General features: G+C 37.9%; 1 protein-coding gene across 1 annotated transcript in view; it reads left to right on the forward strand.

Annotated features, from left to right (window-relative positions):
• ARHGAP15 (Rho GTPase activating protein 15) overlaps window positions 1-13,687 on the forward strand; it is a 607,959-nt gene extending 594,272 nt beyond the window's left edge. The window contains exon 14 of the mRNA XM_014852163.3: window positions 12,286-13,687. Coding sequence (XP_014707649.2) covers window positions 12,286-12,469 — 184 coding nt within the window. The 3' untranslated portion in view covers window positions 12,470-13,687. The remainder of the gene's footprint in view (window positions 1-12,285) is intronic.
• The last annotated feature ends 9,899 nt before the right edge of the window (window positions 13,688-23,586 follow it).

Genomic DNA, 23,586 nt, shown 5'->3' on the forward strand with positions numbered 1-23,586 from the left:
ATGAGACAAACACTAACCTGCGCCCAGGGATACAGCACTAAACAAAAACAGATGAAGTCCTGGTGCTTAAGACATTTACATGCCACTGGAGAAAGATAATAAAGCAGATAAGGAGGGGAGAAGGTGTCTGGTTTTTGTCACCTGTCCAGGCTGGTCTTTGTTCCCTTCTGGTTTTCAGTCGTTGTCCCCAACTTCCAATCCCAGGTCTGGGTTTCTGTCACTGTTCAGGCAGAACTCTGGGAAGCTATCTTATGCCATCTTTGCTGAGATACACCAGGCAGTAATTTCCATTTAACTACTCCTGGTATACTAGACAAGGGGAACTCTGGAATCTTGCTATATCCCTAGGTTTTCCCCAAGGAGAAGAATAACAGTCTATCTGAGCTCATAATCCTCAAAGCTTCTAACAGCCTGTATACCCAGGGAAGGGGGTAGGAAGGGCTCAGGACTGAACCACTTCCACGGGACCTCACCAGATTCTCAGCTGTCCTCCCTGACTCTCCTTCTCCCAGGCCAGAAAATCTTTCTCCAGTCTGGTAGCAGGTAGCGTGGTTCTTCGTTTACCTTCCAATCTCCTGGTTGGGCTGCAGCTGCAGCTCTGAGTCCTTGGGTACTTCAGCTTTTGAAACTCAAAGGGACAGTCCTTTGCAATTCAAATACCCTAGCTTACAAAAATCCAAAGCACTTTCTCTGCTTTTCTGCTGTATCATCCTTTCTTCCACTGTGGCCTCCGCTGAATATTGGGAAAGGCAAGAAGTACAAGGAAGGGTGAGGAAGAAACCTCAATTGTTATACATTATCCCACCTCGTCTCAAATGTAGTTTGACTTTCCCAGAATGTTCATTCTTTCGTCATTAATCTGGGAGCCCAAACCACACTTTAAAGGTCATTCACTCTGCCATCTAATTCAGGAATCTCAAACGTCTCTGAACACTGCCTGATGGGAAACTCATGGCCTTTTTATATTCATAATATTTAATAACCTTGATAGATGCTCCCAGTACTTTTCCAGTATGCATACGGAAAAATCTATACCAAATATTGATGGTAGTAACATCTAAGTCGTGGAATTATGAGGCATTTTTATTTTCTATTTGACTTGTCTGCATTTTCTAAATTTTCTATGATAAATACGAACCTTTTGAAGCAGCCTAGTCTATTTTCACAACTCTAATTCTGCCTATGGAGGTGAAATTGGTCTCTGGGGCAATTCCAGGAACTGGATTTACAAGAGGAAAGTTAACTTTTTCTTCCATACCATGGCTTTTTGCATTTAGTCATCGTGGCTTGCCTAACTATTCTTTTTTCCAAATCAAACACCTCAGTCCCTGTGCATCCCTGTTTAGGAGCACATCACTCTGCTGGGCACATTCACCCTGCTGCTCTCTAGTTGTCTGGTGTCCCTCTTACAGTCAAGTCACCCTAAAAAGTACCTCAAACTTATTTTTCCTCAGAAAGTAAAATTAAGTGTGGACGATTGAATGATGATACCCAAATTGCAACTTACTCTCTTTCAGCTATTCTGGGACCTTTTAAACAAGGAGACAGTTTTCAAGAAAACTGCTGAAGATTTGATGTAGATACCCTTAGTGGCAAGTGAAACAGCTATTCTCTTCACCTATGTGAAAAGGAAAAATAAAAGAGACATTGAGGAATTCTGACTTTGCGTATTGATAATACTCCTTTTAGTTTTATCTAACATTACAAGGCAAATATTTAAGTTTTATATTTCCCACTAACATCTTATAATTAGGTACCTTGTTCTGCTTGTGCTTAATTAATGCTGATCCATGCACAATCTCCAATATTCTGTATCAAGTGTTACAAGCACATACTAGTTTCTAAACTGCCTTATTGGACAAACTCAGGTAGAGAATAATGATGGTCTTATAATTATTTCCTTTCTAAAAATATTCCCAACATGTAACATATTTCCTAGCCTTTCTTCCCAAATCCAGGGCAATATCTTCCCAAGATGGTGATATTATCAGTGGTTATTGGTAGTTCAGCAGAGCTCGGGGAATAAAAATTAAGACTTCTTTTACTGCCGACATGATCAAATGTTGATGGCTAAAACCACTTTAAAGCTTGAGAGAAAACACCTAAGGGAAACCATAGCTGAAATTCTCAATCTCTCCCACCAAAAGTGCATTTCCATTCACAATGAGAAATGAATGCTTTCAGAAGTTTAAAAACTGAGTGAATCAACAGAAAAAGGTAATACGTACTAATTTGGTTTTTCTTCCACCTAAGAACACCCTTCTCATCTCTGTAACTATATCCTTGGATGTGAATTAGGTGATTAAAAAATCAAAATATGTCACTAAGACTTCTTGCTGACTCTCTAACTTATTTCTCTCCCCAGTCTTCCTCAGGCCTCAGGCCTCACCAATAAGAAGCCCCTTGATTTCAAACTTAAAATTCTTGAATCTTAATTATTTGTAGAAAGACTATCCATATCCTAGAATAATAAAAATCTGCATCTTAATCTAGGCTTTGCCACTTCCTACGTGGCTTTCATCAAATATTCAGTCTTTCTCAGATTCATTTTGTTCATCTGAAAAAAATTCATCTAAAAATTTTCTTTCCCATCTGAAAAATAAAAAAATAAGACGAATATAGACAAATATCCTGATATATAATGAAGTTAAAACTATTTAAACAACAAAGTTCAGCATACACGCAGAGATCATCAGCAAAATAGAATGTTCCAGATACGTTTGTCTGAGTGCAGGAAACTGCCCAAAAAGTGTAGCATCACAAATCAGTAGAGAATGGGCAATGTATTCAACAAATATTTGAGGAAATTAACTACCTTTTGGAAAAGATTACTTTAGATTACCATCACATTTCACACACTAAAATATATTTAAGATGAATTAGAGGATACGAAATTATTTTAAAAACTGGAGAAAACCTTGATGATATGTATCTGATCTCTTTAAATGGATGAATTTTATAATAACAAAAGCAATGGTCAAAATTCCAAAAGAATTTATGACCACACACAAAGTTAAATAAATAAAATTAAGGAACAAAAGAATTGGGAGAATATAAGTAGAACAAAAATAATGAAACATGCTTCTTAATACATAAAAAACTCACAGATTCATATATACAACGATGTTCATTGTAGCCATTGTTTGCAATAGCAAAGAATTAGAAGTAACCTAAAAACCCACCAGCAGAGGAATGGTTAAATAAATTAAGGTATTTTCATATTATGAAATGTAACAACTTTTTTAAAAGGATGAAGTATTTTTATATGTACTGACTTGGAAAGATGCCCATGATATATAGTTAAGGGGGAAAAAACCAAATCGTAGCATATTATATATTTTTTATCTCATTCTTTTTTAAAAAGAAAAAAATATACATATATATAAAGATAGGTAGATGGATAGATAGATAGATAGAAAAACATCCAGAAGGAGCACCCATCTGTTAATTATAGTTATCATGAAGGAATTTGACTAGGAAACAGGAAAGGATTTTAGTTTTTTAATCTACATACTCCTCATTAGTATATTATTTTTCAAAAATTATGTATTAGTTTTGCTATGCAAAATAAATAAAATGAATTAAACAAACCAATAAAATGATATGCTTTCAACAGGAAAGGGGCGGGAGATGTGAACAGCTATTCACGGAAGAGATAAATCTACATGGCTCTTTTGGTTTTTTTAACTTCTTCCACAGTTCCTAAATTTAAAGAATCCTAAATTCAAAGAGTGATAAACCATTTCTCACCTATCAAATTGGCAATTATTTTTACAAGATATTACCAAAGATAATAATGCTAACAAGACTAGATGTTATCGTTTAGTACGATATGCCAACATATCCCACATGTTATCATATTTTAAGAAGAGAAGAGCCATACTTACTGGTCTAGTGCAAGTTCTCAAAGTGTGTTCCCCAGACCAGCAGCAGCATCACCGGGAAACTTGCGAGGAATGCAAACTCTCAAGTCTCTCACCAGACTTGCAAAATCGGAAATCTGGAGGTGGAGCCCAGCAATTTATGTTTCAATATGGCTTCCAAATTATTCTCATGAATGGTAAAGTTTGAGAACCATTGATCTAGTTGTTACATTTCTGCTATTTTACCATAAGGCAGGGGTTTGCAATAGCAGCACTATTGACATTGGGGGCCACATAATTCTTTGCTGTGGGAGTTCTCTTTGCCGTGCATTGTAGAATGTTCAGCAGCATCCTTTGCTTCTACCCATTAGATGCCAGTAGCAACTCCCCACCCCACCCAGTCATGACAATCAAAACTGTCTCTAGACATTGCCACATGCCTTGTGGTTTGAGCAAAATTGCCCCTGGTTGTTGGGACCCACCTATAGAAATACTCCAAAATGTGGAGGAAGAGTACGTGGAAAAATTTTTTTATATATCAATTTCACTTATACTAAGAAATCATAAGGTACAACCCATTCTGTCTCATAAAAGGTAATGAGTAAATAATATATATTACATATAAAAGATATGGAAATTGCTCATGATAGCAGCAAAAAATGCTGGATACATAATTATGTAGAAAGTATTTTCTCAAATATGTATGTACATAAACTATCCATACATTTATATCACCTAAATGCTGGCAGTGTCATTCTTCTTCTCAAAACCCAACAATGCATTCCCGTCACCCTCAGGATTAAGTCCCAAATCCTTACCAAAGCTCATAGGTTCCCCCCAGCATCTCTTATCCTTTTCACCTCACTCCCCAGCCTCCAGCCACACTATCATCTTCCCTATTCCTACAACCAGCAAGCACAACCTTACCACTGGGGCTTCCTACCTGCTATTCTCTGCCTGGAGCTCTCCTTCCCCTCGTATGTGCACTGCAGCAGGTCTCTGCCCGAGCTTCCCTTCCTTAGAAAGGGCTTCCTGAGCACCTTGTCAGCTACATGTGGCACTTCTCACCACCCTCTGCTCATTAGAATTATCTGGGGGCTATATGACCTGCAGCCGGCCAGGCCCCACCCATACTAAGTAAACAAGAATTTCTAGGGATGAATTCTAGGCCATTAGGATTTTTTCAAAGGTCCCCCAGGTCAGTGGAAGAACCACTACTTCTCAGCTTTTCTTCAAGTACTTCATTGCCCGACATCACATTATATATTGATTAGTATACTGCTTGTTGTCTGGTTCTCCCACTAGATTATAAGCTTCATATAGAGAGGGACTTTGTCTATTGTATTCATTGCACTATTCCTGACATTCAGAACAATGTCCAACACCTAGTAGGCACTCAGTGGATTTTTATGAATGAATAATTGTTACATGGAGTTACTGTTTATGGTTATCGGTAGTTTTTTCTTACAATACTTTTCTAAACTTTTCAAATTCTCTCTAATAAGATGCATTACTTTATAATCAGAAAAAAAGAAATTAAAGCTGATTTTTAAATTCATCTTTGAAAATTGTGGTATATTTGAAGCACAGTGATTAGCACTTCATAGATATTTGACAAATAGTAACTACTGTTAGTGTTCCTTTTTGATATTATCTACTATGTAAGAGCTTTGGCTATGATATCCCATTTTATCTATGGCCTTTGTCACCTTACAGAATACATATTCAAACCAGAAATAAGCCATTTTGAAGCCTATGGGCTATTCACTTTTTTTTGCTTTATCAGTCCTCCTATCTTATTAGATATTTTGAATATTGCTTTAAAGATACCTCCAAATCTCCCTATCATTTCTAATCAAGAAAAGTATGAAACCAGTGAATAACTGAAAATGTTTCAGCCTTCTGCATTGAAATCAGTGCAAAGAGGGTATTCAATAAATGCAAAGAGTAAGGTCATGTCAGCTATGAATACACAAGAGCCATATAAAGCTCCTCTTCGAAAATGTGCTTTGAGAGAATTACATACACATGGCATTAAAGATTATTTAAATACAAAAGTGTCAGAATATAGCAATAATTCCCAGTTAGGAAGATAGTTGTTAACTTGCTTTGGAAAATAATAATAATACAATACTTAGGTATAAAATTGAGGACTTTACAATTAGTTTAAACGAGTTGATTTATAAATTAACATATTAAAAAAATGACTGAATTACCGATGAATAACCACCTTGAAACATTTGTGACATACAGCCATGATTTTAAGGGAAAAGGTGAAATCCTTGCTAAGTCACCAACTTATTAAAAAAAAAAAAAAAAGCCAGTGCAGACAGGACCATAGTTTGTGCAAATTGAGGGTAGGCAAGCATATGGTTAGCATGGGTCCCCCTCGAAGTAGTTATAGTACATAGGAAACATAAGTGGAGCACATTGAAAATTTATTCTATTTTTAACAGCTTCTCTTCACTTAAGTGGTCAAAGGCACAACTAGTATTTCACGTACAGTGGCTGAGCTGTATTTTGCAAGCCAGGTGTGACCTGATGGTAGGAGTACATTTACCACCACACTTTCCCCATTCAAGTTAAACCGTCCTAAAGTTACATGTGTTGAAAAATCACAGCATTCCAGAGATAGGAAAGGGAACACTTAATACACCTCCAATAACTTGAGAGTTGTCCTGCAGGCAATTATGTGGCTTTCGACTTCCTTTGCAAGTCACTATGGTAACAGCAAAGCACAAACTTAAAAGGAAGTTTGCATCCATCTCTCTCTTTGGAGCTGGACTATTATTAAATGTTTTGGTCTTCTTAATTCAGCATTAATTTTGAGTTTTATAGTAAAGCTCTCTTTCCATTGGAGTCATTTGGCTGTGATTTTAAGCAATTAAGAAATTTCTTTGAGTTAGCAATTCAGCTCACTTTTGGAAAAACTTACCCAGCATAAGGCTGCAAGGATTTTTTTGTCTGGGGTCCAACATCTGTGCACTGTATTATAGATTGTTTCTAAAATAATCTTAAATTGATAGATCATTGCTCCTTCCATTTGGGCTTGACAAAAAGTAACTCTGCCATTTCCTCTCCTTTTTCTGCTGTAAACTGTATATCACTTTTTTCAGCTCTCGCCAGGAAAATGATTCTTATCCATTTCAAGATTTTTATCAACTTGAATCTTACTTAGTGGTATAAAAATTGCTTTTACAATGAATATATATCAAGTGCCATTTCATGAACAAAATTCACAAAATCATAATTATTTTTGTCAGGCTATTTTAAACTAAGCAGTATTAATAAATAGCCTTTTTCAAAAGAGTTGCAGTTTAGGGTCTTTTTCGTACAGGTCAAGCATTCCTAGGAGCTAAACTTTGAGCTCTTCATGTTACTTAGAATTAAGTATCTTTGCTATAAGTATTTCTTGGGAGTAAATTAGCAGTGAGTAAATGGACATGTTGAGAAATTCCCAAATATTGATCTAAGATCTCGATGTTTTTGCTCCTTCTTGCCGATCCATCAATTCACTGTACATTAATCTCTCAACCATGTCTCTGCTCTCACCTTTCTCCTTCAGATGGGCCTTTTGCCTTTTGGTCTTTGTTTTGTCATAGAAAGGGAGTTTCTTTCATTTCTTTGCTGAAAACAGGTTAAATTTTAGCTCAAAATTTACAACACTGTCATGGAGTTTAAGGCCTAATGAAATCTAAGCCCTACCAGAGTGGTGCAACTTGCCGGGAATGACCACAATCTGACCTCTTTGTGTTAGCTGCTGCAGAGTTCTAAAGCCAGAGTAGAGTAGGAAGGTAAAAATCCATAGCATTTTCAGACTTATTTAGTCGGCCCTCAGCAAAACACCCTAGAGCAGCAGTGCCTAATCTATGCTCCTCGATGTCACTCAGGAAAGAGGATCTATGACATTCAAGTAACTTAGCGAAGACATGAGTTAAAAAAAAGATGGGCAAGAATATTATTCCGCAGGACTTTTCAGAGCCTTTATTATGCTATTATGCGTTGTGAATTTCCAGGAAGAAAAAATGGCATACAATTTTCTCCAAAGCTTATTTTACTCTGGAATGCTATTTTTGTAGAGCATATCATAGAAATGGTGCTTTGCAGAACTCAGTTTAGTGAAAGCTGTCCTGGAGGTATTGCCAAACCCATAGTAAAAATCTATATGGTTTCTGAATCAGATCCTTTCCTCCAACAATACAATTCAACTGCATTTTAAGCTACTGGAAGAACAACGTATTGTTTTTGAGAGTTTTCCATCTTAGGTACTAGACTGAATTTTTTTTCCACGCAGGGTTTTTATTTCTTTCAATGTTTCTCCTCTACATGTGTTTTAGTAGTTGAAAACTTTAGAAATAATAGCACTTGCAATGCCAAGCTGGCCCCCACAGTGAGAGTGGAAATGCTGATATCCATTGATTTGAGGTAAAAAACTGAGATTTAAATAATTTTTCAGGATAGTATTCTAGCTATACTTTGAAATTATGGCTGACTCCCTATGTGATCCTAAATCAACCATTTAACTATTTAAGAGTTTATTGAGATAGAGAGTAGGTGAGTTCATATTTGAATAATGAAGTTTATAAGAGCATTAATACATTTTCCCAGACATCCTCAGTTTGGGGGCCTTCTTTGCTACAAGTGTTTACCCCCACTGTCTGTTAGAAAGGAGTCTAATCTACTTTAAATGTTGGTACGAGAATATATTTACCCACCTACCTGAATCATATAGTTAGGTAGTTGGTGACTTCTACCCCAAATTAGTCTGCACCCTCAGCATCCTTTCTAACCTAAAGATTCATTGATTTTTCAACACACAGTGACTACTGGTTGGTTGATATTCAAAACATAAATTGTTAATGAAATATATTTACACACACATACCCACAAGCACACATTTTGTAACAGTGAATAAGCAAGATAGCATGTATTCTATATAATACACATCCACATTTTCTTATTAACTTTCTTTCTTAACTACATTTAATTTTTCTAAAAGTTATTGCAAGTAATTTGATTTTCCCAACTTAGGAAAAAATTCCAAGCTGCCAAGAAAATTTAACCTGCAGTAATGCAAATATAACAAGAATAAAAAACTGTATGTTATTTAGTGGAATCTACTTATAACAAGATTATTTTAAAGGACTCATAAGTTAAAGCTGGTTTTATTAAAATCAAATGGAAAGTGTGCAGAGAAATGGATACAAAGGACACAGATTTGAGATGGAATGAATGTTCCATGTTTACACATGCATAAAAGCACAAAATGAACCTTTGGCCACAGGAAATCTAGGAAACTGATACACTGGCAGAAATGCATTACAGGAGTCCTCTTCTGTCACCCATGGCTAAGACAGAGAACTGTTTCCCTGAGGGAGGCTCTGACATGCACCATGAGCAGCCTCCTACTCTTCATCCTATTTAAAGTCAGGCTTGGTTTCCTCCTCTAGATTTGGCCCTGCTCTGTATTCTAAGATCAGAGCCTTTGGCTGAGGAGGAAAAATATAAAGAACTCTGGGAAACTTGAAAAATAGTCTAGTCCTTTCAGCCTTCTTTCTCTCTTCTCATGGCCTGAGTCTTACCTGCTGTATCTTTCTGGTATACCCTGGAGAACTGAGTTATTCCTCCTGTCACCCAGTTTCCTCCAGATGCTGAAGACTTCTTCCAGCTTCTACCCCCATAACCTCCTGACAGCCTCAACGGTCCACCCCAATAACCAGCTCTTGGACCTCCCTTGATTTCTAGCCACACCTTTGTGAGTTTGGCGCAATTCTGGTTCCCAGCTATCCCAACTCTCACGGTTCCTGCTTCCAACTGAAATTATAGCCATTATCAAATAGGAAAATAGGTCTTCAATCCTCAATCTATCTTTATGTCATCCACTTCCCCTTTGAGTCTCCCTGGATCCAGGTCCTAATGTTCTTCTATCTTGTTGTCTAAGATGCCCTCTATCAGTCATTCACCTTCATACTTTCAATGCTCTCTTGCTTTTAATTCTACCTTCTCCATGCCCTATGACCTCTGAGCCTTGTTCCCTACTAGATAAATCTTATCAACTTAGACCTTTGCTATCAGTGAGTAATGTCGTTAAAGCCACTTTTACCTAAGAGGTACTCAAAAAATTGTTAGGTTAAGTTAGGTTAGGTTAGTGCTCTCCAAATTTGCCTTTAACAGTTGTTTTTTATTGTTATTGTGGCAGATTCAATGAAGGAGATAGTATCACAAAAACGTATTGCTTTAAAACCAAAAGAGAAAACCTATCTTCCTTCACTGTGAAATCTTACTAATGACTTTTATAAGAAAGAGGTCTGGAAATGGCTTAAGAGAGATCCTAAATCAAGGAATAGGTGTGTTAAAGGCAAGCAGAGGCCCACTCCATTTGCCCTACTCCAGGTTAGGAAGATGTTTAAATCATTCTACAGACTTTCAGTAAATGTCATAGCAAAGTCGCATAGTTTCTTATATTCCAAAAGAAACTTTAAATTCAAAGTCTCAGATAACTTACTGTTACTCTAAAAATATGAGAATCCCTTCCAGAAATGTAGCCATGCCAACAGTACTCACAGGTACAAATGTTCTCCATTTTAAGCAGTAGAAAAATGAAAATGGGAGGTATATTGAATATTCAGCCCAAATTTAAGAGTCATTTTTCCCACAATAAAACTATTGCAACCAGGCTGTCAATCACAATTCTACAGTGACAAATAAAAATTCAGACTGTCTTATGGGGGGATCTGATAATCATGTGGAGGGTGGCAGAGCGAAAAATCAGCCGAACATAGGAGTCATGACACACACCAGGGCCATGATGCTTCCACGGGCGCTGGAACCAGGCTGCCTGGGTGGGAACCTCATCTCTGTGTGATATGGGCACTTTACCATTCTTGGCCTCAGTCTTCTCATTTTTAAATAGGCTTGATAATAGAAGCTACTTCGTGGGATTGTTTTGAGGATCAAATGAGACAATAAAAGCATTTAGAATAATACTTGATTATTATTGATATTGATCAGGTCAAGGACATTTTGCTGACCATGAACTTGTGCTGTAGGGAGTCACAAATCCACAGCTTTGGCCCTTCTCAGTTTCTTTCAGGAGAGGGAAGGCTTGGTCTCTTCGTCACAGAAGTGGTACTTTGGGGATTTGTGAAGGGATGGAAGTAAAGCAAGTCTTCCTGCCTCCTCTGGTTGGGGACTCTGGAGGCCCACATAAGCCAAACGAAGGGTCCTCTAAAATCACCCAGTGCTCCAATCTTCCACAACGGACTCTGAGACAGAAGACCCTACTGCCTTTCAATAGGGTGTTCCTATACCTCCTTTATTCTCTCCACTCACATTTCCCTTAGTTCAGGATGTCTGGTAGAATGCAAAGTTTAGCATTTTTTAGCTCCCTGTCCTTCCATATGCTATCCCTATTTCCTTAACATCACTAAAACCTCACTGTTCCTAATTTTAATACAAAACCAAGTAGGCTTTAATTGTAAGAATAAATATTCTTTCTTTAAATTCTCAATTTATGGGATGGGGCTTAATTTTCTTTTTAAAAGTCCTGCACTGAAACAGACAAAGCGTTGTCACCAATAAAAACCACATCCTACTGTTTCATTGGTATGCCAGCTCTCCATACAGACTTCACACAAGAAAACACTTCTTAGATTCCAATGGGACTCCTTTCCTGTGCAAATGCTACAGGATTCTTCATTTTACTGAGATATGAGCTAAACTGGCTGACCAAAATGAATGGGGGAGACACTTAGAATTTTGCCATACATCTAAATGTCTCAGAACCTACCTTCTCTACAAAACATATTCCAGGTAGCATTTCTCAGGAACACTTTACTCACTGAAGGTAATCACTAAAAACTTTATTTTCTTCTCAGTCCTTATGTCTACCTTCCATCATTAATTATGCATATATTGTTCTATTTTTTGTGTTTGGATTCTTACATATTTTGTGTGTGTCTCACCTGTTTCCTCCATTGACTATAAATACTTCAAAGGCTGAATCTTATTAACTCTCAGTAACTTTGGCTGTGCAATTTATTCATTCATTAGTTCCACAAACTTTTATTGAGCACCCACAATGGCCAGGTACTATGGGGATGAAAAGTTGTACAAGGCAATGCATCTTCCCCCAAAAGTCACAAGTTCTATTTCCATACAGTGAAGCATAAAGAGTAGAAGATTAAATAGCGTTGTGGTAGTTGTTCTTTTTCTGGAACTAGAAAAATTTTTTGCTTGTGTTGCAGTCTCCGTTTTGCCAAGGCCCATCACTGCCCTTCCTTTCCTTCTTTAAAGTGAAATTTAAAAAAGAAAAAGAATTCAAGAATACAGAACTTTATAATTCAAAAGTAGCCACTATTTTGCTTCAAACTCCAATGGAATCTCTCTTTTTTTCTCTCTCTCTCTCTCCTTCTTTCCACAGGATAGTGGCCAAAGCCTCCAAGAACCTCATGTCCACCCAGAGCTTAGGGATCGTGTTTGGCCCCACCCTTCTGCGCGCTGAAAATGAAACAGGGAACATGGCGATACATATGGTGTACCAAAACCAGATAGCCGAGCTCATGCTGAGCGAGTACAGTAAGATCTTCGGCTCGGAGGAAGACTGACAGACAAGACAAGTTACTGAATATGTTCACATCTGTCTCGATGCCTAATATTTTTACATTTCTGTAAACATATTTCTGAAATATTTTTTTTCCTTTCAAGCGACAGATGCCTCGTTTTGTGAAAACTTAATGATGATTTGGTGTTTAAGTTCCAAACATTTGAATAAAATAGTTGACAATATTTGCCTATATGTGTTCTACATTAACCCTTCAGTGCTGTTCCTGCTAGCACTTCTGGGTGTACATTAGGCATGCTCCACACTATTAAATATTGTACAGGGTACAGCGCATGTCCAAGAATAGCTTTAATGCTGTTCCCGGGCATTGGGTGTATGGTTGCATATATGTAGGTATGTGAGTGAACATGAGTGTGCTTGAGAGAGTTGGTATGTGTACACACGGGTGAACATGCTCACTACCCTGGCTGCCTCAGGAGTGTGCCCACATGCCTATGTGTACCTAAGAAGAACCAAAACAGGAGGGAAGGTAGAAATTGATAATTTTAAAGTAGAGCAAAGGAGATCCGGTTCTCAACACATCCCATCCTTCAAGAACATTTTTGTATGTGTAAATATAGTCCAGCTATCCTTGGTGCTATATGGTGAAATTTACAAATACATGTTGAATGGCAATTTTTCTGAAGAAAAATGGCAGTTCAAAACATTTGCCATTGGATATGTTTTTTTATATATACCATTTGCAGTCCCATAAACATACTGTCTTATAAATTAGAAGGAAAATTAGTGCCCTGCAATTTTGATCTTTATATTACACAGGAATTGCATGACTGCTCATTTTTAATGTTAATATCCATTTTGAATCATCATCAAACTGTATATCTTCCTTTTCCCTGGCTGTGTCATTTTATGTAGAATTTTTATTATGCTTCTGAGGATGCTTTATTGGTGAATTACATTAAATCCATCTAGAAAGAACTTTTTAAAAAGGCTTTTTTTCATATGCCCTAAGGATTACTTGACTAGACTTGGATTGCTTTATCCATTTGATGGTTAGTTTCAGTTGTCATGGATAAACAAAAGGGTAACTGTCTAGAATATATCAAACATTGTTTTATTTTGAAAAGTATGTTCTAGCTGAACACATCTCATACCCAGTTTTCTGAAAGTATTCAGCTGATAAAAATGTAGACTTATGTTTGACAGCTTTTTAATCAAATTCAAATGGAATAAATAAAACTAATCCAGTGCGATAAAGAGTAAGTCTAGTTATCGATTTGTTCATAAAATGAAAAATAAAGCATGTAAGTAAAATGTGTGAAGCACGGATCCAAGAGCAAACACTTAGAGCAATACTGAGCTCAGAGGCATAGGCTGTCTGCATAGACGGGGCATATACACAGAGAGAGAGTCTGCTCAAGAGACAGCCAGAGTGCAGGCAGCTCCAGCATCCACAGAGCTGCCTGAAGAGGGAGAGGTTTCCCTTGTCCCTCTTGAATGCCTTCATTTTGGCAATGGCGCCAGCAAATCGGCTCAAGGCCAAGAACAGAGACTCAACCACAATAAATGCTGAAGCATGGTTTCATCTAGTGGGATGTATAGGCATACCACAAAGCCAAGGAAAGTCACAAGGCAGAACCCCATGACCTAAAGTCACTGGTAACCGTGAGCTAACAGACTTGCCAGCTTTCAGCTCTTCTTATATTTAAAGTTGTACTTATGCCTTTCAGCAAAACATGGAGACATGAAACAAGAGTTTCTGGCATTCTATTTCAAGACTTCCTCATTTCCATGACATTCCATATTCTCAATTATGTCTTCTCCAAGACTTTAATTACTTCTCTTTCTGAAGGGGGGGGAGGAGTAGGTTTAGTAGTCCCAGGATTAAAATCTTATCCTTTCACGTGTCCATCTTTAAAGTAATTCTGGGAGCATCAGCCAGAGAGAAGCAGCACTAACAGCCAGAGAGAAGTGGCACTACATGCTTTGAGCAGGGCTCATATCCCCTTGTCTCTGCTGCTTTCCAGATTTATAATCTTCAAAAGCACCAGCTTCTTGATTGCCAATCTGATGGGATTTAGCCTGATTCAAACCCCAGCTGTGTCCTATCCCTGCCTGCTAAGGGCATTTAATCAGAGACTGTGCTTCCTCTCTGGGAAAAGACCATTCCAAGGTGCTGAGCCAAAGCGCCCATCACAGGATCTGACTTAAACACAGTGAAGGCATAAAAAGGGTTACACAAAAAGGTCATTAGATTCCATAACACCTCAAAGACGGAGATGGTGGTCCCATCAATTATTCCAAGTTTAAAAGCCAAGATGGTAGGTATACGAGGTTGACTCACTAGGGGGTTAGATTTTATAAAACTGATCAATATTCTCCATCAAAAAGAGAAGAAAAGACAACGAGCCTTTCTCAGTCACCTTATTTGAGCCAGGAGCAAGTCTAGGCACTACTGATCAAATATAAAATAATGCAAATACTGCCACACTCTGTAGTTTCACAGACCAGTAAGGGAGACAATCACCTAAGGATTAGTTACAGTTGGATACAAGATCAGGAACTCAGCCATCCTGGTAACCATGTAGCCCCAGCGTTCAGCACTTAGACACAGAGATGCTGAAAAAGTATTTTTTCCCCAAGTTTTATTGATTAAAAGTATTTTTTGAATGAATGAATGAACAGAAGCTAGTACAAAGATATAATAATGTTCAGTGGTTGACAGAGAACCAAATAACAAATTGTTCCTGGGGGAGTCAGCTGAAGCTTCACTGGCAAGGTAACCTTTTCAATCTAATCTTGACCAATGAATAAGATTAACCAGACAAAGAGAAATGTAGAAGACATACTAGGAAGCAGGAATGGCATGAACAGAGTCATCAAAGACCCAACATCTCTAAGGAAAAGTGAAAAGCTCATATGAAGTGCGTGCCTAGTAATTTTGGAGGATACAGCTGGGAAAAGACTTTGGGGTCAGATATAGGACATGATAAAATATTCAGATTTTATCCTGCAGACAAAAGAGATCCGATGGCACTTGTAAAATGAGAAAACCATAAAGAAACTTTGTTTCTTAGAAAGAGACACCAGCGGACAGAAGAAACTGACTACTTTGAGAACACTGGCATTTTCTTGTGCACGTGTTTGTGTGTGTGTATACATTTTACATCTTCTAGGAATGCAACGATAATCGTGTATTTTTAGGAGTATTTAGATATTACGATAAGCAAATATTTTTAAGAAATTATAAACTTAACATAATGGAAGCACAAGTCCAAAAGAGTCTCCCTGAAAAATCAAGCTAGTCCTATTTCAACATGGATTTGCCTACCCAGGATGTGAGGTTGCCCCTCTTTCTTATGCACTCAAAAAGCTTCTTGAAGATGGATATCTATTCTGTCCTACATGTTGAGAGTCTGACTTTACTTAGCATGTGCCATATGACAGGATCACCATGCCACAGCTAGTAATTGAAAGCCATATGATAGTTCTCTCTATCCAATTAGAAAACAAAGGATCCAATTAAGAAAAATTAGAAAAGCTGTTAAAAGGGAACAATCACTTGCCAATGGTGCTGTCCTTACAGTTTAACACAGCTAGAAATTGACCTGTACTTCTCTATTCCGCATTTATTTTTGTGAATTATAAGTTAATCACCCTGTCAATTCCTAATTAAAAGGTCCTGCAAAGATTTTCATCCAAAAGGACTGTCACTAAGAGTTCTGGGTCAAATTGCTCTGTTGTCAAAAATGAGAAATAAGACCAAAACAATATCAACTCTCTCCTGGAAAACTCAGATCTTGATACAAAAAAACAAAGACTTTATTCAAACATAATAATCACATATTATTTCCTCAATTAAAATGTTTCATCTTATCTTTAGAAAATAAATGGACATTTTTTCCTCTTGTTTTACACCAAGGGTTTCAAACTCAAATGGTTACTAAGGCCAGACGGGTACTATAAGTGAGTAAAGAAGAACAGGCTTGAGGCTTTAAGAACTCAAGCTCAAACCCCAGCCAAAAGGGTCGGCTTCTACTTAGCTCAAACCGAGCTTGCTTGTGTGAAAATATGGGCCCAACATTGCCAGACCTTTAGATCTTTCATTAAAGGCCAGAAACTCAGAAAGTTACAAGAAACCTGATTTTTAAAGGCACTTAGTAAAACACATATGAGCAGACTCAGCTCAAGGACCTCCACTTTTGTGAACCTAGTGTTAAACCTTCCAATGTTGCAAAGCCTGCTCCCCAGAAAATGGTAGCACATGAAGCAAATGGAGATACGTGAATGAGTCGGAATGACGTGTAAGAGTAGAAAATGAACAGACTAAGCACTTAGGAAAACTTGCTGTTTAGGGTGTGGGCAAATTATTTACTCTATCTGAGTCTCAATATTCCAATCTATAAAATAGAATAATACTTGCCTTATCTTACCTCTTAGGACTATCTAATGGAATCATGTGAAGGAAATTAAAACAGGTAATACATGGGACCAGCCCAGTGCAGGGGTTAAGTTCGCACATTCTGCTTCAGTGGCCCCGGGTTTGCCAGTTCAGATCCCAGGTGTGGACCTATGCACTGCTTGTCAAGCCATGCTGTGGCAGGCATCCCACATATAAAATAGAGGAAGATGGGCACAGATGTTAGCTCTGGGCCAATCTTCCTCAGCAAAAAGAAGAGGATTGGCAGCAGATGTTAGCTCAGGGCTAATCTTACTCAAAAAAAAAACAAACAAACAGGTAATACACCAGGAACCTATAAGCTGTCCCTACTGGATGTAGATGATAGATCTACAGCTTATTGACTAACAATTAACTTTATGATCTTCTCAAGATGATCAGAAAGAAGGTTGGGACCAGACTCTAAAAAGCCTCGAATGCCATAACAAAAGGTTTTATAGTAAGTCTATAATGAATTTTGAGACCCTAAGAGCTGTTGAGCAGGGAAGTGTCTTTATCAGAGCTGTAAAGATTCTCCTGGAAACTTTGTGGAAAGGAGTTTGAGTTGTGGAAAGGGAGAAATTATAGGTACCATTGCCAGACTGAAGATTATTGCCACAGTACTGTTAATGCAGGTCTGAATTCAGACAGTGGCAGCAGATATGGAAATGCATATTATGGAGCATCATCCTACTGAATTTCTAAGCTTCACCCACCACCTCTTAGTTATGACTGCTAAGTGCAACCCCCATTTGCTATTACATAAAACTCTATAGCAGGTCCATTTCCAGTTGAATTGCTGGTTTGGGTTAGGGGTTGATTCTGGCATTCTGACAATGATTTCTCATTTGACAGTAACCATCTTAAGATATTCTGACCAAGTCATGCCCAAGTCAGATGAGCATGCATGCTACCGCCTTCTGCTTCCAGCATGATTCTCAGATGATCATAAGGTCATTTCTCTCTCACCTGGAGCTGATTTCTCCCTCCTTTCTCTTGGGGCAGTATTGCTCCTCTGGCCACCCAGAGGACCACCAAGAAAAATTAGTCCTGGAAAGAGTAATTTTGATTAGCTAACATTTGTTGAGTGCTTGTTACATACCAGGAACTGCACTTTATATACTTCGTTTTGTTTAATATTCACAACTCTATGGAGGGAGGTAGAATTATTAACCCTGATTTATACAAGAGGAAATTGAGGGGGAAAAATAATGAAGTTATGCAAGTTCGTGCCATCAGTAAGTGTCAGGTTAGTATTTGAATCTCAATAATATCGTTCCAGAAGCCCCTGACTAAACAACAATACCATATGCTCACTCAGTTGGGAAAAGGAACTGAAGAAATGTAAGCACATAAACACTCTAAATATTTATACTCCATATGTGGGTACCTGGTTACTCTCTGATTAAAACACCTGATGAGAGTTTCACTTTCATACTGATTTTCATGAAAAAACAAGAAGGATATTATGTATTCCACAAAGAAATATAAGAAATATAGAGTACCTTTGTTGTTATGAATAGATGGCTAAAAGTCGTTCATGTTATTGCTATTAGAATTTTAAAATTTATGTACCATATCATTTTCCTGCATGCTTTATGGACATTGTACTGACCATTTAACTACATTATAAAGAGGAAAGAATGGAAGTCTCTTTGCCCACATCTTTAAAAGTACCTGTTTGGGTCGCTTCTACTCTATGTTACATCATATTATCCTGTGTTGGATCATATTTGTCAATGTCATGTTATCCATCCATCATATCATACTGCCTAATATTGTATTGAAATTAAATCTGGCCTCTTAGGGGTCCCATGCAAGAAGAAAAAATGGGTCCTCAGCAGTCTTCCTCTTAAATATAATTGAAAAAGAGGCAGGCATCAAGACACATTGTGTCTCATGCTGCCAGAGAGTGATCCTGAATTATCCAAATGATGAGAATACAGTGAACATCTTGTACAAAAAGATGACAATTTTCTGAGTAGTGTTGTCAAAATGAAAATGTCTAGCCATCTTGGTGAGAGACCTGGCAGAGGATACGCCACACACACACGTACACACATGCACACATCCCTTATAGACATATTCAGCTGATTTTTGCTATCTTACCCTTGAAGTGAAGTATGCAGGGTCCACAAAATTCTTACACAATCAGCTGGATTCTATAGAACACTCCTCGTTCAATTAGGAGAGTGCTAAGAAAGCAGTGAGGGAGAGTGTAACACTATGCCCATAGTTGGTGCTCAATATACACTTGTTGGATGAGTGAACCAAGACATACACCCAGAACATGAGTAACATTAAATATGAATATGATCCACCACCAGATTTCCTATCAACTAGCCATAGCAGGTTAAATGTAGTCTCAAATCACAGGCATTTGTACTGACTACTAGTCCTGCACACAAAGGATCATCAAACAGATAACCCTTTAACTACCTCTGTTAAGTCTAACTCCCCAAAAAGTGCTTCTCTCCTATGGTTCAGCAGCAGAGACACAGGAAGATTTGCTAACCCAACTCATGCAAGTCTAACAGCAAATTCCGACATCCTGCTTCAGATCTGGAACAGTCCGGACATCCATGACACCCAGCAGCATCGTCCACTCACCTCCCCTGCACTGTCAAATGTACGGTTTATGTGTTAGATAAATGCTATAGTGCATAGGCTTTCTGACCAATGTATGAAAATCTCAAAAGCCAAGAAATCTGGCAAATACAAAGCATTGGCCTGAAAAATCCTCACTTTCTTCTGGCAGCATTTAAGCTGACAAGCTTACTTGAGACACAGACACGCACTCACATTTTAAGAGCAGGACTTGCGCTAACCATTCTCACGTCACTGGCAGAATGTGTTCGAAGTCCATATTGTGCAGCATACTTGAAGATGTGTGGATTTTTCCACATCATTTGGTGACATTTTACACAGTTTAATTTCTGCTCTTTATTGCTAGACCCTACCTTTTTTTTCCCTCGCAAACATTCCACCAATGGGATTTCCTTCAGCATTTTAACCCTGGGCTCAGAGTCTTTCCTCTCCTTCAGCATCTATTTGTGTTGCTACTGCACAACTTTGCCACGATGAGTCCGTCTGTCAAATTCCAGCCTCCCTGGCTGAAAGGAAAAGAGCAGAGGTGTTCTGCTGCTAAAGATAGACAGAGATAATGGAGCAGGGGCCAGCCTATGGGGGGATGAAGGAAAGCCTTAGAACTCCAGCAAAAGGTCACCATGGAAGGCTCCAGGGAAAATTGGTCCAACTCGGGATGTCCCATTCCCTCAGCCTCCACACAAGTCCAGGTGAAAGGCTGCTTTTAAGTTGGAGGGGGTGAAGAATACAATTGAAACCAAAATTGGTTTGAGCTCACTCTTTTTCTAGCTATCAGTTCTAAGGTCACAGTCACTAAAACTGGAAACTTAAAAATGACTTCAAAAAGGCAAACGCTAACTAGATTTCACACTGGATTTCATTTTACTTGGCATTACAGAAAGAATGCAGGTATTAAATAGACTGTTTCCTGTATACAATAAGGTTAATTAGTAGTGAGGGATGGAAAATCAGTGTAGACATAACTCTTTTCGACAGGTATCAAAAATAATCCCCTGATCCCTACAGACCCCAGCTGCATTGAAAGAGGAGCAATATAAAAGATTCTTTAAGCACAAAATTTTCAAACATTCTCCAGGTGTCCCCAGTACCAGTTAAATAGGCCCTGAGCCCCCTGTGCACGGGCTGGCTCCGCGCGTCTGTCCGTTGCTCTAACTTCAAGTCGCAGCGACTCACGCTGAATTTGGAGGTGCAGCATAAAGGCTCTCCATACAAAAAGGCTGGGATTGCAAACGGAGACGGACAGGAGAACAAAAAGAATATATTGCCGCCTGAATGGGACTTCCCTAAGCTCCTTATCAATAAGGTTAATAAGGGTCTATGCAATTTACTGATCACTAAGATGGAACAGCCCTCTTCGCTCTCCAAATCTCCACGTTGGCGCTGGCTTTTAATGCTTTTCGTAGCCAATCACGTAAAAGCCCCTTTGCCCTGCACCCCAGAGAATAAACTCCGGTTCACTCTCCTGGCCTCTATAAAATCTCTGGTCCGTTATTACACGTCTACCTGCCCTAGTTAAGCAGATTAATAGTTATTTCCTAGAATTTGATCTATGAGGTTCTTTGTAATTGAAGCTGGAGTGCTCAGATATTTCTAAAAAAAAAATAATGTATTTCTGAAAAACGCATTTCTTTTTTCTGTGGTTTAATTTTGTTATCCTCAGTCGTATGCATGATATAAAAAAAAATTCCAAACTTCTATCTCCTCTATAAAATACATGTCATATCAAAAAGGTGACAAGAGGGGGGAAAAGTAATTAGTGAGTTCACAGAGTTCAGTAGAAAAGTTAAAATGGAGTAACACATTACTTTTTATGTTAAGATTTCACAAGACAAATCTTGCCTCTGTTTTAATTGCATGTGACCCTGGCAGTCCTACTCTGAAATGAAGTGCCGTAAAATTAAAGATGACAGACGCTCAAAACAAGTCTTGTGATCTTGATTAGACTACAAAGACCACACTCTCTCTCTGGTGCAACTCAGATATCATGGACTGTTTTATTTGGGGAATTGCTTCATTAATGCTTTCTTTGACTAGACATGTTTATTATTAAAAAAAAATACTGAATATGGTGATATCTTGCATAACTAAATAATTCCCAAAAAGCAAGTTACAAATGAGAAGTGTTTAAATCATCCTAAGACCTAGTATTTTTATAAATACTTACAAATATATATATATATGGATGCATATGTATATATTATATATCCATCTCTGACACATATATTACCTCTTCTAACCTAGGGATCTCTATTATGTCCTGAGAAGCAGAACAATTAACCTGTCATATTTCCTTATAGCCATGTAAAGTTTCCCAGGCCAACAGAATGAACAGAAATATACATTATCCTATAAAAACTATTTCTGAGAACCACTCTTGGAATTTTAAACTTTCCAAGCATAGTTTGAGAAAAGAGCTGGATTTGACTTACACCTGATTTTTCAAAATTGTTGCCAAATCGTTCTGCCTAAATTATATAGGACGTAGAACAGACGCTTTTAAGTCTTACTTCTCCCTTGTTCAACAAAAGTACGGAGTTGGGGGCAAGTCCTCGTTGTATTATGCTCTAAGTGTCTCCTCTGCGTATGCCCACAGGTCAGCTTGAGGACCTGCTTAAGTCTCTTAAACCCTGAGTCAGATCTTCATCCTTCCCATGAGTAGATCAGATAATTATTCATCTCTAGGCTCTTCTGCACTTTATTTTCTATGATCCTTTTATTTTGTCCTATTTCAAGGACACTACTTTCAATTCATGTATTTCATTTTAGGAAATAAAAGTATTTGTGCTGGTTATATGGATGTTACTCTTCACATGGATATGTGGATTCAATCTAGAATCAATCTGGTTTCTAGAGTTCATTTGTTTATCGAATGTCTGTGATTCCAGAAAAGTCTTTCTATATATCTGTCTCAATTTCTTTAATTTTAAAATACATACACAATTTCTTCCCTATCTAACAAACAGGGCTGTTGAGAGAATAAAATATGACAACATATATAAATAGTCTTTGAAAAGTGTAAGAGATAATGCTGCCTAATCAATAGTATTTTTAGCACCATTATTCTATCAATGGTCTTCAGCACACACAAAAGGGTTGTTCATTTACAAGCCAAATGATCCTTTAACTTATAAGACTGTGTCTTCAAAAAGCCTACACATACTTGCCTTTAACGTGGAATCTTGGTCCTTATAGAGTTTTTCAACACTATTTTTTCAAATGTTGAAAATGAGTGTCAAAAATCCTCGGGTGTGGGATAGGTTGTGTCTCTCACCTGAGAGATTTTATTTGCCAGAAGAATCTGGTATTACCAACATCAGAAAGTGTTTATGAGAATCTAGTTGAGCACAGTACTGAGAAATTACATTATGCTAAAAAACTGAAGTTACATCTATTTCTTTTCTCTCAATCTCTCTCTGCCTCTCTGTCTTGGTCTTTTGCTATCTCTGTGCTTCTCTTCTGTCTGTCTCTCTTTATTCCTGCTTCCCAACTTCACATGGAGAGCAGGAATCTTAACCTAGGATTCAGGCTTTCCCGGGCTCCAGGCCTTTGACAGATACATGAACTCTTGGAACTTTCATGCTAGATTGTGCATTTTTCTGCAATCAAAGTCTAGAGTTTTCATCATATTCTCAAAGAGACCTGTGATTAGGAATTACAGCTCTATATTCATTTCCCAGCTTGTCAATACTACTATCTTATATTTGAATTAAACCTCAGATGGGTCACTTTCAACTAAATCCCAGGGTCTACCAGGCCCTGAGGAGTCTCCATGGCTTTTAGTCTGACTGCCTGACAGGACAGGCTGGTCCAAGGAGTTAAATATAGATCCAACAAAATCAATTAGAACACATCAAAAACTGAAGATTCACTCCTTAAAGGAACTCTCATTTAACATTGATGAAAAGAGTAAATAGGGGTACCCATGAAATTAAGATACATTGCCTGTTATTCAAAGGAGGATATTTAGTATTTTTAGTAACATAAGCAGTCCAGTCTCACAATGCTTACATTTAAACTGTGCCAGACACATGTCCTGTGCCTACATAGTACTTCTGCACCATTAGCTGCCACAAATCAAAGGGAATGTCATTGCTTTTAATAGGATTACATAGAAC

This window comes from Equus asinus, chromosome 4 (genome assembly GCF_041296235.1).
Source record: "Equus asinus isolate D_3611 breed Donkey chromosome 4, EquAss-T2T_v2, whole genome shotgun sequence".
NCBI lineage: Eukaryota > Metazoa > Chordata > Mammalia > Perissodactyla > Equidae > Equus > Equus asinus.